General features: G+C 38.8%; 1 protein-coding gene across 1 annotated transcript; it reads left to right on the top strand.

Moving 5' to 3' along the window:
- Positions 1 to 6314: 6314 nt before the first annotated feature.
- On the top strand, positions 6315 to 19734 carry LOC127637631 (leucine-rich repeat neuronal protein 3-like). The gene is made up of 2 exons (XM_052118791.1): positions 6315 to 6612; positions 16186 to 19734. The coding sequence occupies exon 2, from the start codon at positions 16504 to 16506 to the stop codon at positions 18622 to 18624; it is 2121 nt and encodes a 706-aa protein (XP_051974751.1). The 5' UTR covers positions 6315 to 6612; positions 16186 to 16503; the 3' UTR covers positions 18625 to 19734.
- The last annotated feature ends 317 nt before the right edge of the window (positions 19735 to 20051 follow it).

Raw genomic sequence — 20051 nt, 5'->3', positions numbered from 1 at the left:
TGGAAGAAAGGATGGATGGAAGAAAGGAAAATATTAACAAATTATTTTATTTTGTATTATTTATTTAAAAGAATTAAAAGAACAGTTTCATGTCTATCATTGTCTTTTTCATCTGGCCAAGGTTGATAAGGGTTTTAGAAAATAATTCCTAATAAGTAATACAATTACTTTTTGGATTAGTACAGTAATCCAATTACACTGTTGAAGATGTAATTTGCAGTTAGTAATTCATTACTTTTCTAGAGTAACTTACCAAACACTAGGTTGGTAGGTAGATAGATAGCTAGATAGATCTGTTGTGCACACTGGAGGTAACAATGAGCTATATTGTTATAATATTTTCTTGGCAAAGAAAACTTGAGCATCACTATAGACACATAATGAGGTGAGAGTGCTGTTTGTGTGTGTGTGTGATTGGCTAGCTGGTGGCATGGATGTATTTGCATCAGTCTTAACTAAACAAACCCCCACCTGGGCAGCCTGTTAGCTGCACTGCAGGCAAAGACAGTCCCCACTGCAAAAACTGCTAGACTTTGAGAGGTATATATCCAGGCAACTCATGTGCTTCCGCTGGCATACCAGTGTCACATTCTGTTATGGGGCTTTACTGCTCAATATCCATATATTGGCTGTAACATCTAACTGAAAAGCAATGTGCTGATGCGGTGGATATTGAGAGATAGGGTTGTTTATGTCCCATGTAATAGTTATGATTCATCAAATAACATTGCTTTGAATCATGGAAATGTGTCTTACAGATATTTGTGGAATCATGCAAAAAGCCAAGAGAGGCTGTATGTTACAGTGATTTTATCACAGGCAAAGTGTTTGGACATGATGTGAAGTGGTTTATACAATGGCTGCAACAGCAGTATGACAAAATGCACTAATATTCAATAAAGAGTTACATTTATTCATATTAACAACTGGAATAAAGAATTATTAAGCCAAGTAATAATTAACCTAACTATATATTAGCCTGTAGGCTGTTTATGGTTGCCAAGCAATGCACCAATTAGGCATATTAAAGGAATATTAAGGGTTCATTACAAGTTAAGATCAATCGACAGCATTTGCGGCATTTTGTTTATTATCACAAAAAATTATTTAGACACTTCCATCCTTTTCTAAACCGTGAAAAGTGAATAGAGCAAAATTTAGGAGGGTTTGAAGGCAGAAATTGGAATCTTATAACTCTATAATAGCACATTAGTTAATCTGGTAAAACTTGTGAATGATTTGAGCTGTAAAGTTAGCTTTAAATCAGTGTTTTATGGTTATTTTAGGGTTATGTCATCACGGCAATGAAGTTGGATAAAAATGTACACAAAAAAGGTTAAAAATTGATTTTATTACACTAAAATCATGTTAACATGCATATTGTTTGCATCTTATGGCTATACCTTTGAAACGGTGAGTATTGTAATGTTTACGGATTGACCACATATTGAAATATGTGATGAAACTATCCATTTAAAAGTTTAACTGCTCAAAATTTGTGACTGTAACTACTGTCACTGTACTGACAGTACCGCACTGTAGTCGGCCCTTTATGATGTCATTGTGGTGCCTGCAATACCAATTAGTATGTAGTGTAAAACTCTTCAGCGGCCTTTACAGATTCTGAATGTCCTGTCATAGACCAAAGCAGCATCTTCTTGTAAAAAAAACTTATAAATGTGGAACTACAGTCAATAAATCGCATTGTCCTCTAAGGCCTTGTCTGTCACGAAACAGATGCTGTGAAATGCCATCCTGAAATCATCTAACAACCTCAAAATATTCTTCAAAGTTGTCATAAACAGGGGCATGGATTGATGATAAACCCAGTACCTGCTGACATCAACTAAAACCCAGATTTATGCTTTTATAGTTCATGCACATTTTTCTTGGTATTGCAGTCTCCTAATGCCAGATGTGAAAAGTGGACCATTGCCCAACCCGGTTGGGAGTTTTATTATGAGTTATATCCTTGTTTTCTCAAGGTGTATTCAATCCCATGGGTGAATCTGTGAAGGACCTGTGCATGGGTAGTAAACCAAGATAGGCCGTTTTGAGGAAAGCACCTTCACAGAGAATTCATCCCTGAAAACAGTGCCAGCTCTCAAAGCCAAGAGAATGAACTTCAAAAACAGTCCCTGCGGATCTAATAGGATTGGATGTAGGGGACATGTGGCTTTTGCTAAATCATTATTTACCCCCTAATACACACAAGGTTGTGTTACTGGGGTTAAGTAGTTCTTGTCCTTAAGTTAAGGCACTGAACCTCATCTGAACTGATGATACAAAAATAATAATAACCCTTACAAAACGTAACTATGATAACTTTTGTTTACACCAAAAGTCAGCACCACAGATATCAATACGTAGTTACTTTATAAGCAGCTGTTTCTATGGACTGCAATATGTCGGCGCGTCTGCCATATTGGATAGGATAAGAGCAGTCCATCAACACATGAATGTAAATTGACAGATACGGTCTGCAAAAGTCTATTGTCTTTTTCAGCCAACTTTCAGATTATCTGATTATCCAATAACATTGGGCAATATTTATGATGATATAAAATATATTCACCCCCATAGAAAACTGCAAATAAAGTCCTCTACAATAAATATACCATGGCAAACATACTTTAATGCACCCAGTCAGTAAATTCATTTCATGATGAACTGTTTCCACACAAAAGCAGTTTATGCAGTGGTCTGAGGCTTCTTCTCCATTCTGCTGTGATAATTGCTGCTGTTTATCAATATATAAAATAGGGTATTTTCTAGTCTATTTATGTATATTAAGTATAGGTTTGTTCAATGTAATGTTGTCACACTATTTGCTGGTTTTAATGTAGTAGCTTATCCATAGTTTTACTATTGTATTATTGTAATAACCATGCCTTTTTTCCATTGTGTGGTTACTCTAGTTTTACTACAAATACCATGGTTAAACTATAGTACCTCGTAAACACTAAGGCCGTGCACAACAGCGAAAGTCAACCACATTTTCATAGAACAGTCTGCAGAACGGTGAGCCCTGGGGCCTTGCTGTACCTTATTGCCCCCCTAGTTTTATATGTTGGTGTAACAGGTTTAACAATGAGCAAGGAGGAGGCAGGAACCGGCTAAACAGTCAAAGTAATATTTAATTGAAACAAAAAGACAAACACAAATACACACATGGCAGCTGTGTGTGGCTCTCTCTCTCCTGAACTGCCACATCAGAATACATTTATCCCTCTTCTCGGCTGATTAGCCTGACTGTGGGCTGGGAGTGCATAGTCGTTTCTGGAGGGGGGGGGGGGCTTGCCCTTCTGGCTACACCTCTCTAGAGCTGGGTAGGGGGACAAGGGAAAAAAGTTGGTGGTAAACACCGAGGTGGAGCGACAGTGAGAGAAAAACATTTGCTCGCTGGTTCCCAGACACGTCATCTCCTGGTCCTCGACCACTCCTCCACCCTCTGGCGTATGACAGCCACTCCTCCTTGGACGGACAGCAACGAGTCCTCCAACCCCTGCCAGATGGAATGCCCCTCCGCATTCTAGCAGCCAGTAGCGAGCCCCTCCGCCCCATTTACTTATATAAATCTACACACACACACACACACACACACACACACACACACACACACACACACACACACACACACACACACACACACACGTGAGTACACCCCTAACATTTTTGTAAATATTTGATTATACATTTTCATGTGACAACACTGAAAATATGACACTTTGCTACAATGTGTAGTAAGTGTACAGTTTATATAACAGTGTAAATTTGCTGTCCCCTCAAAATAACTCCATTAAAAAGCCATTAATGTAAAATTGTTGCTTTACATAAAGATGGCCTAGGCTATAAGAAGATTGCCAAGACCCTGACACTGAGCTGCAGCATGGTGGGCAAGACCATACAGTGGTTTAACAGGACCGGTTCCACTCAGAACAGGCCTCGCCATGGTCGACCAAAGAAGTTGAGTGCACGTGCTCCGCGTCATATCCAGAGGTTGTCTTTGGGAAATAGACGTATGAGTGCTGCCAGCATTGCTGCAGAGGTTGGAGAGGTGGGGGGGTCAGCCTGTCAGTACTCAGACCATACGCCGCACACAGCATCAAATTTGTCTGCATGGCTGTCGTCCCAGAAGGAAGCCTCTTCTAAAGATGATGCACATGAAAGCCCGCAAACAGTTTGCTGAAGACAAGCAGACTAAGGACATGGATTACTGGAACCATGTCCTGTGGTCTGATGAGACCAAGATGAACTTATTTGGTTCAGATGGTGTCAAGCCTATGTGGTGGCAACCAGGCGAGGACTACAAAGACAAGTGTATCTTGCCTACAGTCAAGCATGGTGGTGGGAGTGTCATGGTCTGGGGCTACATGAGTGCTGCCGGCACTGGGGAGCTACAGTTCATTGAGGCAACCATGAATGCCAACATGTACTGTGACATACTGAAGCAGAGCATGATCCCCTCCATTCAGCGACTGGGCCGCAGGGGGCCGCAGTAGGGCCGCAGTATTCCATGATAACGACCCCAAACACACCTCCAAGATGACCACTGCTTTGCTAAAGAAGCTGAGAGTGAAGGTGATGGACTGGCCAAGTATGTCTCCAGACCTAAACCCTATTGAGCATCTGTGGGGCATCCTCAAATGGAAGGTGGAGGAGCACAAGGTCTCTAACATCCACCAGCTCTGTGATGTCGTCATGGAGGAGTGGAAGAGGACTCCAGTGGCACCCTATGAAGCTCTGGTGAACTCCATGCCCATGAAGGTTAAAGCAGTGCTGGAAAATAATGGTGGCCACACAAAATATTTTGGGCCCAATTTGGACATATTCACTTAAGAGTGTACTCACTTTTGTTGCCAGCGGTTTATACATTAATAGCTGTGTTTTGAGTTATTTTGGGGGACAGCAAATTTACACTGTTATACAAGCTGTACACTCACTACTTTACATTGCAGCAAAGTGTCATTTCTTCAGTGTTGTCACATGAAAAGATATAATCAAATATTTACAAAAATGTGAGGGGTGTACTCACTTTTGTGAGATACTGTATATATTTAAATACATTAGCTCTTACTCTGACCAGGCTTTAAAAATGACTCTGAACAGAATGAAGCAGTTTTATTATCATCAAATTAAACAAATAAATAACTGTGCTAAAAAATATTTAACATTACTTCATATATTTAATGGATTTCAAACATTATAACTCAATCTTTAGCAGCACTTATTTAAGCATTTGCATTTCAATATGTATCGATACACTTATCAGTGAAACAGTGACACAAAGATTAAGACATATATAATAAGTGGGTGATGCATGCAGTGTTTGAAGTGTGTAGTTGTTCAAAGAGCACTGGCGCTGACACCCTTTACTTCAACAGTAAGTTGAAGTCATATGTCCCCTTCAACCTTCTGTCATTCGAGGTTTAAGATGATCTGTGGTTAAATGTCTGCTACAGACCTCTGTGTGAGAAGAAATGGTGAAATGCGCTTGGATTGAAGCATACACCAGCCAATGTTTCCTCAGATCGGCTCAGGCAGAGTTAAGTCTCTGAAAACTGTTCTTTCACTGAATTTTGAAGCATACAGTAATGTTCCGAATATTTCTTCTCCCATCTCTGAAAATATGAGTACTTCAAAATCCTCTTTCGAACACTCATTTTGAGTGGTGTTTCTGCAACTATGCAACTACAGTACATGTTAACGCATTTAACCGTAAACTAGCGGGCTGCACTATTTCAAAGCGGAAGTAGACCTACGTCATGAGGCTCAGTGAAAGTTGTCTATTAGAATAATTTGTGTAAATTCTATACACCAAAAAATCTAAATATGTATTTTTTTTAATGAACAAATTAACAAAATAAAAACCATGCCAGCATACACCTGGCCAAGGGTTGACAACATATTTAAGGTGAATTTTAACCAAAAGGTTGAACTGTGTTCCCATGAAAATCACATTTAAAATGTCAGGTCTGGGCAAGTTGTCACATGTGTTTTAAATGTTACATTTATAAAATGTATTTATAGACCTATCCTGAGGAAAATGCATTGGAGAAAAATGTGTGACAACCAGCACAATTTTCTCCCTAAATATTTTACATGATAGAAGGATATATCTTCATATAAATTACATTCCCTTTCCTGGTCTGTTTTTCTAATTGTTCTTTTCTGACAGACGCTGCTGTTTAGCCAATAAGGTGCAAGAATGTCTCTCCGCTCCATCGCTATTGGCTGATCTCTGGAGACTCGGGGGTTGTTCCGATATTAATGAGCTTTGGGCAGACAGCGGCATGTCAATGTGACACCCGACCGACCAGCTGCAGATGCGCCTCTGAACGCGGAGGAAAGAGGAGGTTGTCAGCGCGGGGGACTTTTAAAAAAAAAGCTCTCACCTGGTGAATTTGGCCTCATTCGAAAAAATAAAAAAACCAATGGCAAAATCTTGACGTTACGCGCGGGGTCCGATGTTATTTCTCATTCTGCGTGATAGGAGCAAACGCGCGCATATTCCCATTTGCATGTCGCGCGCTCTCCGCTCTCTGGAGCACTGCGCTATAGATGAACGGAATACATGTCGCGATATCCAGCGGAATGACTTATGTTAAAACGGTAAGTTGAAGCGTTTTTCACATCTTTCTTACCTATTTTAGTCATAAATGTTTATTTCAAACGGGTCACTGTATATTTAAGTTGAGGAGTGCGTCAGAGTGTTTTGTTTTTTACCCCCTCTGCAAATCGATCGTGAAGGATCAGAATTGCAGGAAAAATGGATGACAAGCAATATTGAATATAGCTAGTTGAAATAAGCATACAGAGTCAGAGCAGACATTTCCTGTTGCTGATGCTGCGGTCGGAGGATGAACACATGTGAACATAAGCAACAGGAAATCTGTGCTTCAGCTTGGCATGCGTAATATCTTTTTTGGACACGTCCTGGACGGATAACCTCAGGCAGTCTTGCATCTGGCTGTTAACCCTTTTTAATCACCCTGTTTCCGTCTAAGATGTCCTACAGCACCACTATAGAACCAGCATTTAAAATGTAGTCACCTCGAGCATCCACTGTATTGATAAATAAATAAATATATATATATATTTGTCGCCTTGAATGGAGGCATTGTGATTCTGCTCCATTCGTCTGATCTGCAACCATTGCTTCAGCCTAATTAATACAATACACATCACAACATCTATGCAGAGGGTGACATTTTTACCCCGGTTGTTAATCACACAACCAGTGAGTTTGTCCTCCCACATCTCTATGTAGACAGGAGGAGCCGAGAAACCACAGCAGCACCATCTTACTTTCTGCAACTCCAAACCAGAGGTTCGGAATGCATGCATCATTGCTGTAGCACATGTAATTGAATGTATTAAATCAAAATATTGTAATAAATATAAAGCTATTTGTATTCATGGAAATCAGTGTGCATGCACTTTTCATTCCATATGGATGTTTGGCTTTCAAAACGCTATCGGTAAGAAGATAGTAATTATAACCACAAAGTTCACTGACTCATTGCAAAGCAAAAATATAACCAAGGACCAAGTACTGCTTCTCCATTGATGGCAGAAACACCACTCCCATCAGTAGGTGTCCTTGGAGTCCCTATCATGACAGACTCTCCAAACTCAATCCTGAGTGGGCAATTATTATGCTGCTTTCATGTGCTATTGGAATTATCATAAATACGAGTTTCCCACTCGGAAGTTGCACATGAGCGACCCATCAAATCGTAATTACCACTGGAAAACTCCGAGACAATTTTCATACCTGAGTTTCCGAGATGGGAGGAGTCATAAACGTTCAGCGTGGCGGAGGAGAATACGGTTTCTGTAATGAAGGACAGATTGTTCATTTTTCTAAATACAGCTAATTGTTAACACTTGCAGTGTCCATCATAATCATTTATTTATATTAGCAACCATTTGATGACCAAATTACCATTATCGTCACCAGGCTAACAGAGTAGTATTATGCTGTCAAAATAAAAGCTCCTCTAAAAGTATACATGTATGAACCTGGCCTCGTCCATGTTTCCTGTTCTTTCTGACAACAAAGCACTTGAACGCGACATACTCGTAATTACCACTTCAGAAATGGGAAGCAGGATCATTCCGATAGCACATGAAGGCAGCATTAATCACAGATGTAATCACATGGGCCATTTGATAGCTCCGCTAATTAACAGACAATAAGTAAAACCCTCGATATTAAGGAGCTCTCAGATGCCGCTTCTGTGAGCACACTGGAGTGTTTAACTGATTTCAATTCGTCTTTGTATGACGATGTGCTGGAAAATTGCCTCCTTTTGCTGTTTCCCCATACCGAACAGTTTTAGCACAAATCAATGGTGGATGTGTGGCTTAAAAGGCAAATTTATGCAGGCCTGCTCTGTTAATGCAAAACTGCGTGGGCTTCACAACAAAACATCAGAACGTGGGTGTCAAAACATAGGAAGGATAGCATTTCATTAACTTAAAGGGATAGTTCAAGCGAACATGAATATTTTGTCATTTACTCACCCTCATGTTGTTCCAACACAAAAGGTGATATTTGTCAGGATGTTAGCCTGAGTCACCATTTGCTTTTTCATTGTTTCTTTTTTTCTTACAGTGAAAGTGAATGGTGACTGAGGCTGTTGGTCCCTAACATTCCAGCTTATATTCTTTTGACTTCCACAGAAGTCAGTCATGCAAGTGTAGAACTCTTCCTTTAACACTACAATGCACTGCAAGATCATTATTTTTTTTTAAATACATGCACAAATATTTAATAAAAAAAGTTTTATGGATGTAGCTTAAAAAAAAAAAATCCATAGTTGCGCTCACTATGTCCAGTGTTATTACAAAAAGTTATTTACTATAAATAACAAATTAGCATACTACTCTTAAAGTGCATTGCGATTACTGACTTGTCTAATTACTTAATCAGAAAAGTTATCATATTACTAATTACTTTTAAGTTACTTTCTAAAACCCTTCACTGAAAAGCTTTTGTTTTTCTGCTTAACGAATTCAAAATCATGCATATATTTCCTCTGTTTAATGACTCATTATAGGGGGTGTACACACTTCAGATGTCAGAAAATACAATCAGATGTACATATTAATGTAATGTTTTAAATTTATTCTACATAAATAATATTATTTTAGAAATATGTGTAACCCAATTAAAGTGTTTAAAAGTAATTAACTTAAATGGAAAGTCAGTACCTGTAATCTGATTAAACAAATTTGTATTACTTGTATTAAAAGCAATTCGATTACTGTAAGTTTATTATTACAACTTACACTGACTATGTCTAATATTTAAATAACTAAACAAAAATATATAAAAAATACAAATAAAAAGAGGTAAAGCATGCTAAACCAGCTTTAATGACGTCCCCCTATTCGCAGTCTAATGAAAAGGTCACCTTACTCCATGTTCTCTCATTGTTTCCAAAGCCTTGACTTGTTCTGTTTCAAAATATAGACTTTAATAAGAGAATATGATAGCAGCATATGCTATCTGTGCTTTCAGGAGCAAACAGAGCAGAACCATCTGAGGAGCACTGCTGTGCAGCCCATCTGTTCTTCTATTAGACTGATACCTGTAGTAGAGGCATCCAGTCCTGTATAGAGCATATACTGGTAGAACTGGGAAATTATTATGTAAAAACAATCAAGGTAGAGGTGCTTAGGACACACTAAATCATTAAATCATGCTGGTTTTAATAATCATATGTAGTGTAGTAGTAACTTTGGCTTGTTAGTGATGCGCTTTAATTATCTTGCCCATAGTACATAGAATTCTTCCCTCAGGCCATGCTTTGTACGTTAGAGCAACAGCAACAGTGCATGTATGTGTGAATGAGAAATCTAGTTTTATGGATGTAACTGTGGATCGGTTGTATGAGTCACAATGTTCTTTCAGTATTCATGCGTATATGCAGGGGTGGAAAGAGTGCTGAAAAAGAATTCTCAAGTACAAGTACTGTTATTTCCCCCAAATATGTATTGTAAGTAGAGGAAAAGTACCTGTCGTAAAAACTACTTTAAGGCATAGTTCAGCCAAACATTTTAATTCTCTCATAATTTAGTACTCCTCATGCCATCCCAGATGTGCATTAGGGTTTGGTAAATATATAGATTTTCCGATGCATCACAATCTTATTTTGAGCGATCTTGACATTGCTTTTTAAATTCCAAGATCAGTCTTTCACTCTATATAGCAACCCTTTTTGATGTAATATGTCACTCGCATGTGCAACCAAATCTCATGGTATGCAACTAAAAAGGTCTATGATTAGCCACTGGTGATTGAGTAGTCTGGTGGAGAAGTTATTGAGTGAATGAAGGAACATGGAGTATTGTAAAAAAAGTTTGTGCCAAACAAGTGATGAAGAAGAATGTGTTATTAATGGCAGAAGTTAAGCTCAACTTCATATTGTGCCTTGTTGTTTGCAATTGCAAAGCAACATTGCAACTTACCGCAAGGGTTTGATGGAAATTAAGATGTCCCGTATGAGATTTTTTTTCCCGTATTTAAGCATCATATGAGACACCTATTTTTCCAACCCTGTCAGATGGTGAAACATTCCATATTGAAGTAACAAAATGCTCAAGCGTCCTGTATTTACATTGTGAAAAGTTGGCTACCCTTGTTGCATTAATCACAAATTTGACAGATGTGTTACAATGGTGAATATCTATCCATTTCATAATATTATTTTCACTGCTTTAGGTCTTCATTTATAGTGTTGCATACTTGAAGTGTTAAATACATACATTAAGTGGTACATAATATAGAGTTAACATAATATAGAATTAAAAATACCATAATATATTCAAATTTGGTGATATCACCCATCCCTATAATCAACCAGTGAGTTAGGCCAACTGCATTTCAAAAATTCGGTACAGTTGAATGATTTCATGGAAGCAGAGGACGACGGACGGAACTTTGCAACCTGTGGGGTCCATTGGTTAATTTAAACATTGATTACACATTAACGGTTGACTCGCTGCTGATTTGCGAGGAAACAGGAGCAGGTGCAAAGGGAAATGTTCCGTGAGCATTGCACAGGAAACTTCATTATGCACACATATTGCATAGCAGAGCCTGTTTAATGGACTCTTCCCTTACCTTGGAAATAGTGTAATTGCAAATCAATAAAGTAAAGGGCAGGGGGAGGAGCGGTGTAGGACCGGACTACGCCACCCACTGAGAGGCTTATGCAAACAGACTGGCAGCTAGGCCCTGAGCATCTTCTTCAGGCCTGACAGAACAGCTTACATTGAGCAAATGAGAAAGAATGAAAATGAAAGAGCTGAAGTGAAATACAAAGCAAAGGAGAAAGAGCATGGGTGTATGACCAGGGGTGTTTTTCTGTAAACGTTTTTGGGTGAATGATAGCGAGAAAGGTTCTCGAGTCCTCACAACCATTTGAACAATTTCCTCTGAACCATCTATATACGAAGAGCTTTTTACAGGTACAGGAAGCAATTCCACCTCTGCCATACTTTCTCGTTACATTTGATCTGTATGGCACAAGTTTAACTAGAGATTAAAGCCTACAGCTATAATTAGAAATATAGATTTTTTTTTAAATCGTCCATGTAAGCTGGCTTATCATTTATACTGGACTTTTATGTTCTTGGAAGATTCTTTCTAACCACAAAAGAAGTATTCTGGGCTAGTGAAAATTACCCATTAAATAGATAGTAGTGGTGTAGTGTAGTGGCTAAAACAGTACTAGAAAATGGAACATATCAGTTTTGAGCCCCGTAAGGAACATGCCATGTCCAGTCTTGAGTAAGTACACTAACCACATGTCATTGTATAGGGATTGTCCCTATAATAAAGTGGGCTGTAAGTCGCTCCTGAAACTAAGGATGGGTACAAGTATTCGGACGTGTCAGCAATGATCGTTCATGAAAACGATGATCAATACTGATCATGTTTGATGTGACTTTTCACGAAGTTCAAAATTACTGATGTCAGCTCTCTTGTATTAGCCAGGATATTCCGTATTTTGACAGAAATTAAGACCTCAGCTCTTGAAGGGGAAAAACTTGTTGATTTTATGTTATTTTGTGGCAAATGTTATTTTTATCTCATCACATTCAATTCAATGCAAGCTTACAACTTGGATATCATTTTTGTTTTACTGTGGTGCTGGAGATTCAGTAGTGGCAGAGCAGGAAACTCTGATGTATGAATGTTTATTGACACCATCCAACAATGACTCATTATTAGGAGACATATTTTGTAGTTTTACAGCTTGAATAAAGCCTAGGCTACGGATAGAAAATTGCATAATAAGCATTGCCCATTCATATTGTTTAGTTTGCGCAGTTGCAGTGTTTATTTTCACACACCAACCTGCAAACTCAATGTCATTATGTTCATTCTTGAATAAGTGCAAAAACCAGTATGTAACTTTTGTCTGTACAGTGATTAGATTCTCTTTATTGGACTGCCACCTCTATGCACTGCACCGATATGTTCTTTGTGCGAGACCTGCGCATTTTCCTGTCTGACACTTCTCTTCTGGTGTGCGACCTCTTGAGTATTGATAAATGCATCTAACAGGATTGTTACAAGTAAAAATACAAAATAATTATAAATAAAAATATTATAACCAATAAACACTTTGTACTAAATTGCTACAGCTCTGTTTTAATTCACCAGAGAATCCGGCTTGGGCTTTAAGAGGACATGAAGTAATCAGTCCTGGCCCAGGATTTACAGCCCATCTCAAATGGCTCAGCCCAAAGCAAACACAGGAGCCAGGCTGCCACCGTTCAGCCTGAGTTACTTCCTGGGGTCAGCAGGCCTTCTGCCCTCAGAACACATTTATTCAAACATGCCCCTATATTTCACAGGCCCAATCCAGACGACGCTAGCTCTGTGATATCAGGTCTGGCAAATAACGAAGTGGGCTATTTCTCCCCTTTGTTCCAATTTCATTGAATGACCCTGCAAATACATCAGAATGTGATTAGAGACATCCATCTTGGAATTCAATTTTCTCTAGTATTAGTTGCATTTTTCTGTCTCTGAAAGAACACTGCACTATGCAAGTTATTGCCACTTAAGCTCAATGAGCGACAGTGCCTTATGTTTGTACATTCTCACCTACTCTTAACTGGGTTAAGCCTAATTTCCATTTGTCTTTGACTGGAGTTTTTAATGAGTGCACCATAGCTTTATTGCTGTAACAGAGTCAGTGGAGGTTGATACAGGTTTAGTTGTATTAGTGTGTCTGCTCCCCTGAGTGTTTGTTTTTAGTTTTTTGTATGGATTCTCTAACAGAAACAGCCTCCAGAATAGGAACACATGAGCCAGCCATTACATGCAAAAACACATTAGTTACATTATAGAATCAATGGCCCTAACAGGATTGATTTCAAGGGATGCTTTGTCGATTGAAATCGTACAAAGACTTAAGTTCAGATTTTTTTTTCTCACTTCACATAAAATGAAAATAAAGTCTGACTCTCGGTTCCAAAGTTGTGCATCATTGGTTGCATGTAGCCTTTTAGCTTGAGTTGAATGTGAATCTAAATAATTGACTCAAAATATGTTTTACCAGGCCAACATTCCCTGAAATAAAGTGGACAAACTGTAGCAGTTGCAGATTATCTTGTAGACTGCAGAACCCTGATGTAACAACATCACTGACAGCAGTGCCAAATTATTCATGCCCCATTGAACTATGCCTTTATTGTGCATTGGTAAATGGTCCAATTTATTCTCTATGTGAAATCACTGCAACTCTGGTCCTGCATTAAACAACATAATTTAGTCTTAAAGCACAATATAAAAAACAAAACAAAGCTGCACAAAAGACAAATGACACAAATGGAACTGTACTGCAAAGAAAGCTAAACACATACTGCATGTGGGCTGGAATCAGATAACACATTTATTTCTTTTTTTTTTTTTTTTTTTAAATCAAAGCAGCTCACTAAATTAGCATCCTTAAATCCTTACCTGATTGCATTTAATCCAGAAGTACCCTGTGGTGGTGTGTGTGTGTGTGTATATATATATATATATATATATATATATATTTTCCCTTGGAATCAAACCCATAACCTTGGCATTGCTATCACCATGCTCTACCATTTGCCACAGGATTACAACAATATCTTACAGAATATTTGGAAAATTCAAAGATGCAAAGCCATCACATTTTTTCTCATATGTTTTAAGATGTAGAGAGAGCAGGAAAGGAATTTAAAATATTTTCATATATTGCACATTAACTCTTAGCTGTCAACAAAAAAGCATGCCTACACACTGCACTTGTGAATCAGCTCTACTTGAGAGAACATGCAGGTTGGAGCAGTGCTCCATTTACCACGCCATGAAAATAGGCCATTCGTGTCAGTCAGAAAAAACTAGATGCATGTTCCTGTATTTGTGGCTGACACATGTATTGTCAATACATTTTCCAACCATCGTAAACACAGCCACACTCCAATGGGGTGTAGTAAACACACAAATGTCAAAGTTCTCATTACCTGCTTGGCATATTAACTTAGATCGCATCTGAGATCAGGCAATGCAATTCTTGTAGCCCCCCAAGGACAGCACAGACACACTTCAGTGATGCAGAGTCATTGGCAGATCAGATGCAGTAACTGTTTTTACCCCAAAACATTTTAAGGTTCTTGTAATCATGACAGAAAAATACTGAGGGAGAGACAGAGTGGAACTTGCTGCATATTATGTAGTACAAACCCGGGCAAAATATTCTCTATATATTTGCAATGGTTTTGCTGGCAATATAAAATTAAACTACATTGACAATATTGATCATTTTAATGTGCTTTTTATTTGGCCATTAAGTTTTCTAAAGACTGTGTCATTAGACTAGTTTTGTGATCCTTCCTTCTCAGTATAAGAGTGACAGATGTTTAATTAGTATATTTTTTCAATTTCAGTAGTGATGAAAGGATTCGGTTCATTTTCGTAAATCAGTTTAAACTGTCACCTATTATTAAAAAAATTCCACAAATGTTAAACTAAAATGTTTTAGGAAAAAATATAAATAGGCAAAATGTTGCTTTTTTTATCACTACATATTATTATATTGGAGAATATACATTAAATGATATAGCCTTGCCATTTCAGAGCAAAAAAAATTATATCTCCATATATGTCAGATATCATGAAAAGGCTGAAAAATATTGATATCGACTGTATATTTAGCCTCATTGCCTAGCCCTTGTACACACTTGTTTCGCCTACCACAAATAATAACTACCACGAAGGTCTCTGTCAAGATGGCAGGAGAGAAAGGGAAGTTTCTTCTGCATGCATTTGGCTTATAAAAAGTCTTGTTGCTTTGGAAAAAAAAAAAACACACATCTCACCCCCTCCATTACTCAACCAAAAACACTCCCTTACCTTAACAGAGCCTTGTGGGATGAATTCCAGGTTTCTCTATGTCTTTAAAGCTTACTGCAGACTTTGAGGTATCATGACTTCCTCATTGTCTTCCCTGGGCAAAGAAATTGAAAGGAGGGGTGATGGAATGCTCACCTTATTTCAGTCTCACTCACTTTCCCTGGTAACCCTGGTGATGAGGAGAGCTACCTCACAGAATTATTCTTGGAGGGCATTTTTCTATATAAAACAATAAAGACAAAAGAATATGTGCATACAAATATAAAAATCTGTTGAAACAGAGCCAACATGACTGCAGTTAAAGTTGAGAAATTTGCAGTTAAAATATCCAGTATTCATGGACATGGAAGTTGTTTATAGTACAATTCAAAATATTTTTACTTTAAATTACTTTGTACATGAAGTGAGAATGTTTTGTGTACACAGTTGTCATTTCATCATGGTAAGATGTACCTGGGGAATCTACCCTTTTAAGAAATAAGCAGCAATATTAATGCCTACCACAAGTCAAACACGCCAAGCCTTGTAATTCATACATTTTAGGGAACTACCGCTTATGGATCCCAAAATAATATCTCAGGTGACGGACATCCAGATCCATATGTCAAAGGCTTAGCGTGCAAGGTACTGCTGAATAAAATGTCAGCAGACATCAGAGTGCTTTAATGTGGCTTTTGTAAATGTCAGCATGCCTCTGTCTTGTCTTAGTGATGCCCTCGCATTTTCCTGGTAATTACATGCTAAAATTTTAATGTCTTTCTATTTATTTTCCACAGGCTGAAGTGGATGAGACCAATGATGCCAGCACATGATGCTCAGAGTGTGCTCATCTGCAATATTACAGGAAATGAATAGCCTTCCTTCTGCCTAGTCGACCTTCTCACCTTTGTCTGTCTAGCCTGTAGAATTTCATACTCCACCTTTAATCTGAATAAAGGGAGACTTTGAGTGCACATCACTCAGGGCCTAGGAAAGAATCACTGTTGGATTCAGACGTGATCGCTACAGGCACAAATGGTTGATTATTTTTAAAGTGAAGTGCTTTTGCCACACAATCTTCAAGGACTAACTACTTACTGGTGGGAACTGTCAACATGAAGGACATATCATTTGTGGATTATTTGCTAGTGGGCCTTACAGTAACTACTTTTGTTCTTGCTGCAGAAGAAAGAGTCGACTGTCCCAAGCTTTGTGTATGTGAAGTTAGACCATGGTTTTCTCCTAGCTCTGTCTATATGGAGGCTCCTACTGTTGACTGTAATGACCTGGGACTTTATAACCTACCCAAAAAATTGCCAGCTGATACACAAGTCATTTTACTGCAGACCAACAACATTGCTAAAATTGAGAACCCTTTGGATTACCTGCTTAACATTACAGAGATTGATCTCTCACAAAACAACCTGTCCTCAGTAAGTGATGTCAATTTGGGACACCTCTCTCAACTTTTGTCCCTACACATGGAGGAAAACTGGATATGTGCCCTACCAGACAACAGCCTCTCTCGACTGATCAACCTTCAGGAGCTCTACCTGAACCACAATCTTATCTCCTTCATTTCTCCAGAGGCTTTCCGTGGACTTCAGAGCTTGGTGAGACTGCATCTCAATTCCAATCAGCTTCAGAGTATCAGCAGCAAATGGTTTGAGCCCTTACTGAATTTGGAGATCCTAATGATTGGGGAAAATCCTGTCCTCTCCATTCAGGACATGAACTTCAAGCCTCTGAGAAACCTGCGGAGTCTGGTCCTTACTAGGATGAACCTTTCACAGATACCAGATTATGCACTTCTAGGCCTTGATAATCTGGAGAGTATCTCATTCTATGACAATGCATTCCCAAAGGTACCCCATGGTGCTCTAGGGCATCTTAAGGGCCTAAAGTTTTTAGACCTTAACAAGAATCCCATCGGGCGAATTCAGAGGGGCGACTTCGTGGACATGCTCCATCTTAAAGAGCTGGGCATTAATAGCATGCCTGAGTTGGTGTCCATCGATAGTTTTGCCCTCAACAACCTCCCAGAGTTGACTAAAATCGAAGCCACCAACAATCCTAAACTTTCTTACATCCATCCAAATGCATTTTATAGGTTGCCAAGGATGGAAACTCTAATGTTGAATGGTAATGCTTTAAGTGCCCTGCACAGGATCACGGTGGAGTCCCTTCCAAACCTCCGGGAGGTTAGCATGCACTCTAACCCTATCCGCTGTGACTGCGTCGTACGATGGATGAACATGAACAAGACCAACATCCGTTTCATGGAGCCCGACTCCCTGTTCTGCGTGGAACCCCCGGAGTATGAAGGTCAGCATGTGCGACAGGTTCACTTCAGAGAGATGATGGAGATTTGTCTCCCTCTCATCTCTTCAGAGAGCTTTCCCACACAAATCAGCATAGACAGTGGAAAATCTGTGTCTCTGCACTGCCGTGCCTTCGCTGAACCAGAGCCAGACATATACTGGGTGACTCCAACTGGGAGAAGGATCCTTCCAAATGCTGTGGCTGATAAATTCTACATGCACCCTGAAGGCACACTTGATATTTATGACATCACTGAGAAGGAGGCTGGATTGTACACCTGTGTGGCACACAATCTTGTGGGGGCCGACCTTAAATCTGTCTCGGTGGAGGTGAATGGCTACTTCCCATTGCCTGTCAATGACTCACTCAATGTCAATATCCAATCTGTGCAGACCAAATCTGTATTGATATCCTGGAAAGCATCTCATGGTAGCTTATCACCAAACATTAGATGGAATACGATGCCCAGTGAAAATCATCCAACTGTGGCATTCACAGCTAGGGTGCCATCTGACGTGACAGTGTACAATCTCACACATCTCAGCCCTGCTACACAGTACAAAGTGTGCGTGGACATTCATAGCATCCACCATAAACATGACACAAAATGTGTCAATGTTATAACTAAAGGATTAGAACAAGCCGTAAAGGACTCGGAAAGGTGGGATGTGGCATTGATTGCTGCTTTTGGAGTGCTTTTCATTGTGATGTCAATAGCTGGCTTTCTGATTTATGTCTTCATGAGAAACCACTACTTTTATGAAGATTTGAGGCAATACCCATCCAAAATGGCTCTGATGCCTGAGACCAGGCTGAAATCTCCCTTTACAAGGCTCTGGATTTCTGGGAAAGGGATGCCAGATGCTGTTGAGGTGAAAGCCACATTCATAAATGTGTTGGACAACGACTTTTAAACTATCCATGCTGAGGACCACAAATATGATGAGGACCACAAATATGATGAGCAAACTGACAAGGCGAGAGTGGAGAACTTACTGTTCCAACTTGCGGTTTATCTTTTTGCTTGGACACAGACATCACATACAAATAGAAGGCATGTCTGCACATTTAACTAGCTCTATAGCCCCACAACATGAGCTGTCAGACATGGCAATGAAATGGTGGCAACTACCCAGAGATAGTGGGAGAGACTTGCTGCTAAAATATGCAGTGTTATATTTCTAGGTCATTTACTGAGAACAGATGCTGTTAAGACATCGGTAAGGTGTTGTTTCTCATACCTGACTGTTAAATGTGTAAAGAGTAGTGGAAAAGTCTTTGTGGTCCCAAGCAATACAGTCTGTGCTGTATGACAACAATAGGCAAGTTAGAGAGACCGATTGTTTGTTAAGAAGGAAATCTCATAGAATAGAAGGTTGCTGTGATTATGATGTGAACTTCTGATGAAATATGTTGTTTTTATATTTAAGAGAAGATCTGTCTTTTCATGGCTTAAATTGTTATATATTCTATCCAGAAATGTAACAGGTATCTTCTGTGCAGTAGCCAGGCAGTTAACAAGTGTGAATAACTTAAAGTATGAAAGATTCAACTTCAGTAACAAAACCACACATTTGCTGAATAAAACAAAAAATGTACATCTTAAGGAATCATATATATATATATATATATATATATATATATATATGATTATATTACTATTAGGACTGGATATTGTTAAAATGCAGACACCCTAAAATAATTTCTCAGACATAAACTGCGCAATGTTGACCATGACAGGGTAAGTGCCTACTCCTGAATTTTACACCAGAAAACCTTTTGATGTTACTTTTAATGTTTTTTGAGAGATCCCTAAAGAGTAGAGCCATGATTCCAGCCTCACATGCAAATTTGTGGAAATACAATCTCAGTATTTTAAGCATTAACATGATTTAAAAGCATTGCGTCCATGCTTTGGGTGTGAAAAATTAAAAGCCATTTTTATATTGATGGAGCTGGTCTACCCTAATCGCATTTTTTCAATGAGACCAATATGCTTAAGGTAATGTAAAAATTAAATAAATGTCAGCATCCTTTTGAAATCAGGATGCTTACTGCTCCAGTTTGTTATGGTGAATTAAAAGAAAACTTGCTTCGATTTATGGAGAAACTTATATCGAAGAAGACTGACTATCATCAACAGAAGTACATACAATAGTGTCTTAAAGACAACATGAATTCAGTATTGACCCTATTTAAATTGTAATACACATTACTGGTCTAATTGTGCAACGATTCATCACAATTCATATTTATCGTCTGAGATCACTTTTTTTTAGCACCTCCCCTCCAACCACCGGTTTCCATTCTGGTATGGAACACCCCCTCTTCACGATCCACT

This window comes from Xyrauchen texanus, chromosome 45 (genome assembly GCF_025860055.1).
Source record: "Xyrauchen texanus isolate HMW12.3.18 chromosome 45, RBS_HiC_50CHRs, whole genome shotgun sequence".
Lineage (NCBI taxonomy): Eukaryota > Metazoa > Chordata > Actinopteri > Cypriniformes > Catostomidae > Xyrauchen > Xyrauchen texanus.
This window is presented reverse-complemented; position numbering and strand designations above follow the sequence as displayed.

Excerpts from the sequence above, each read along its gene's own strand:
- LOC127637631 (XM_052118791.1), top strand. The coding sequence starts at position 16,504 with ATGAAGGACATATCATTTGTGGATTATTTGCTAGTGGGCCTTACAGTA.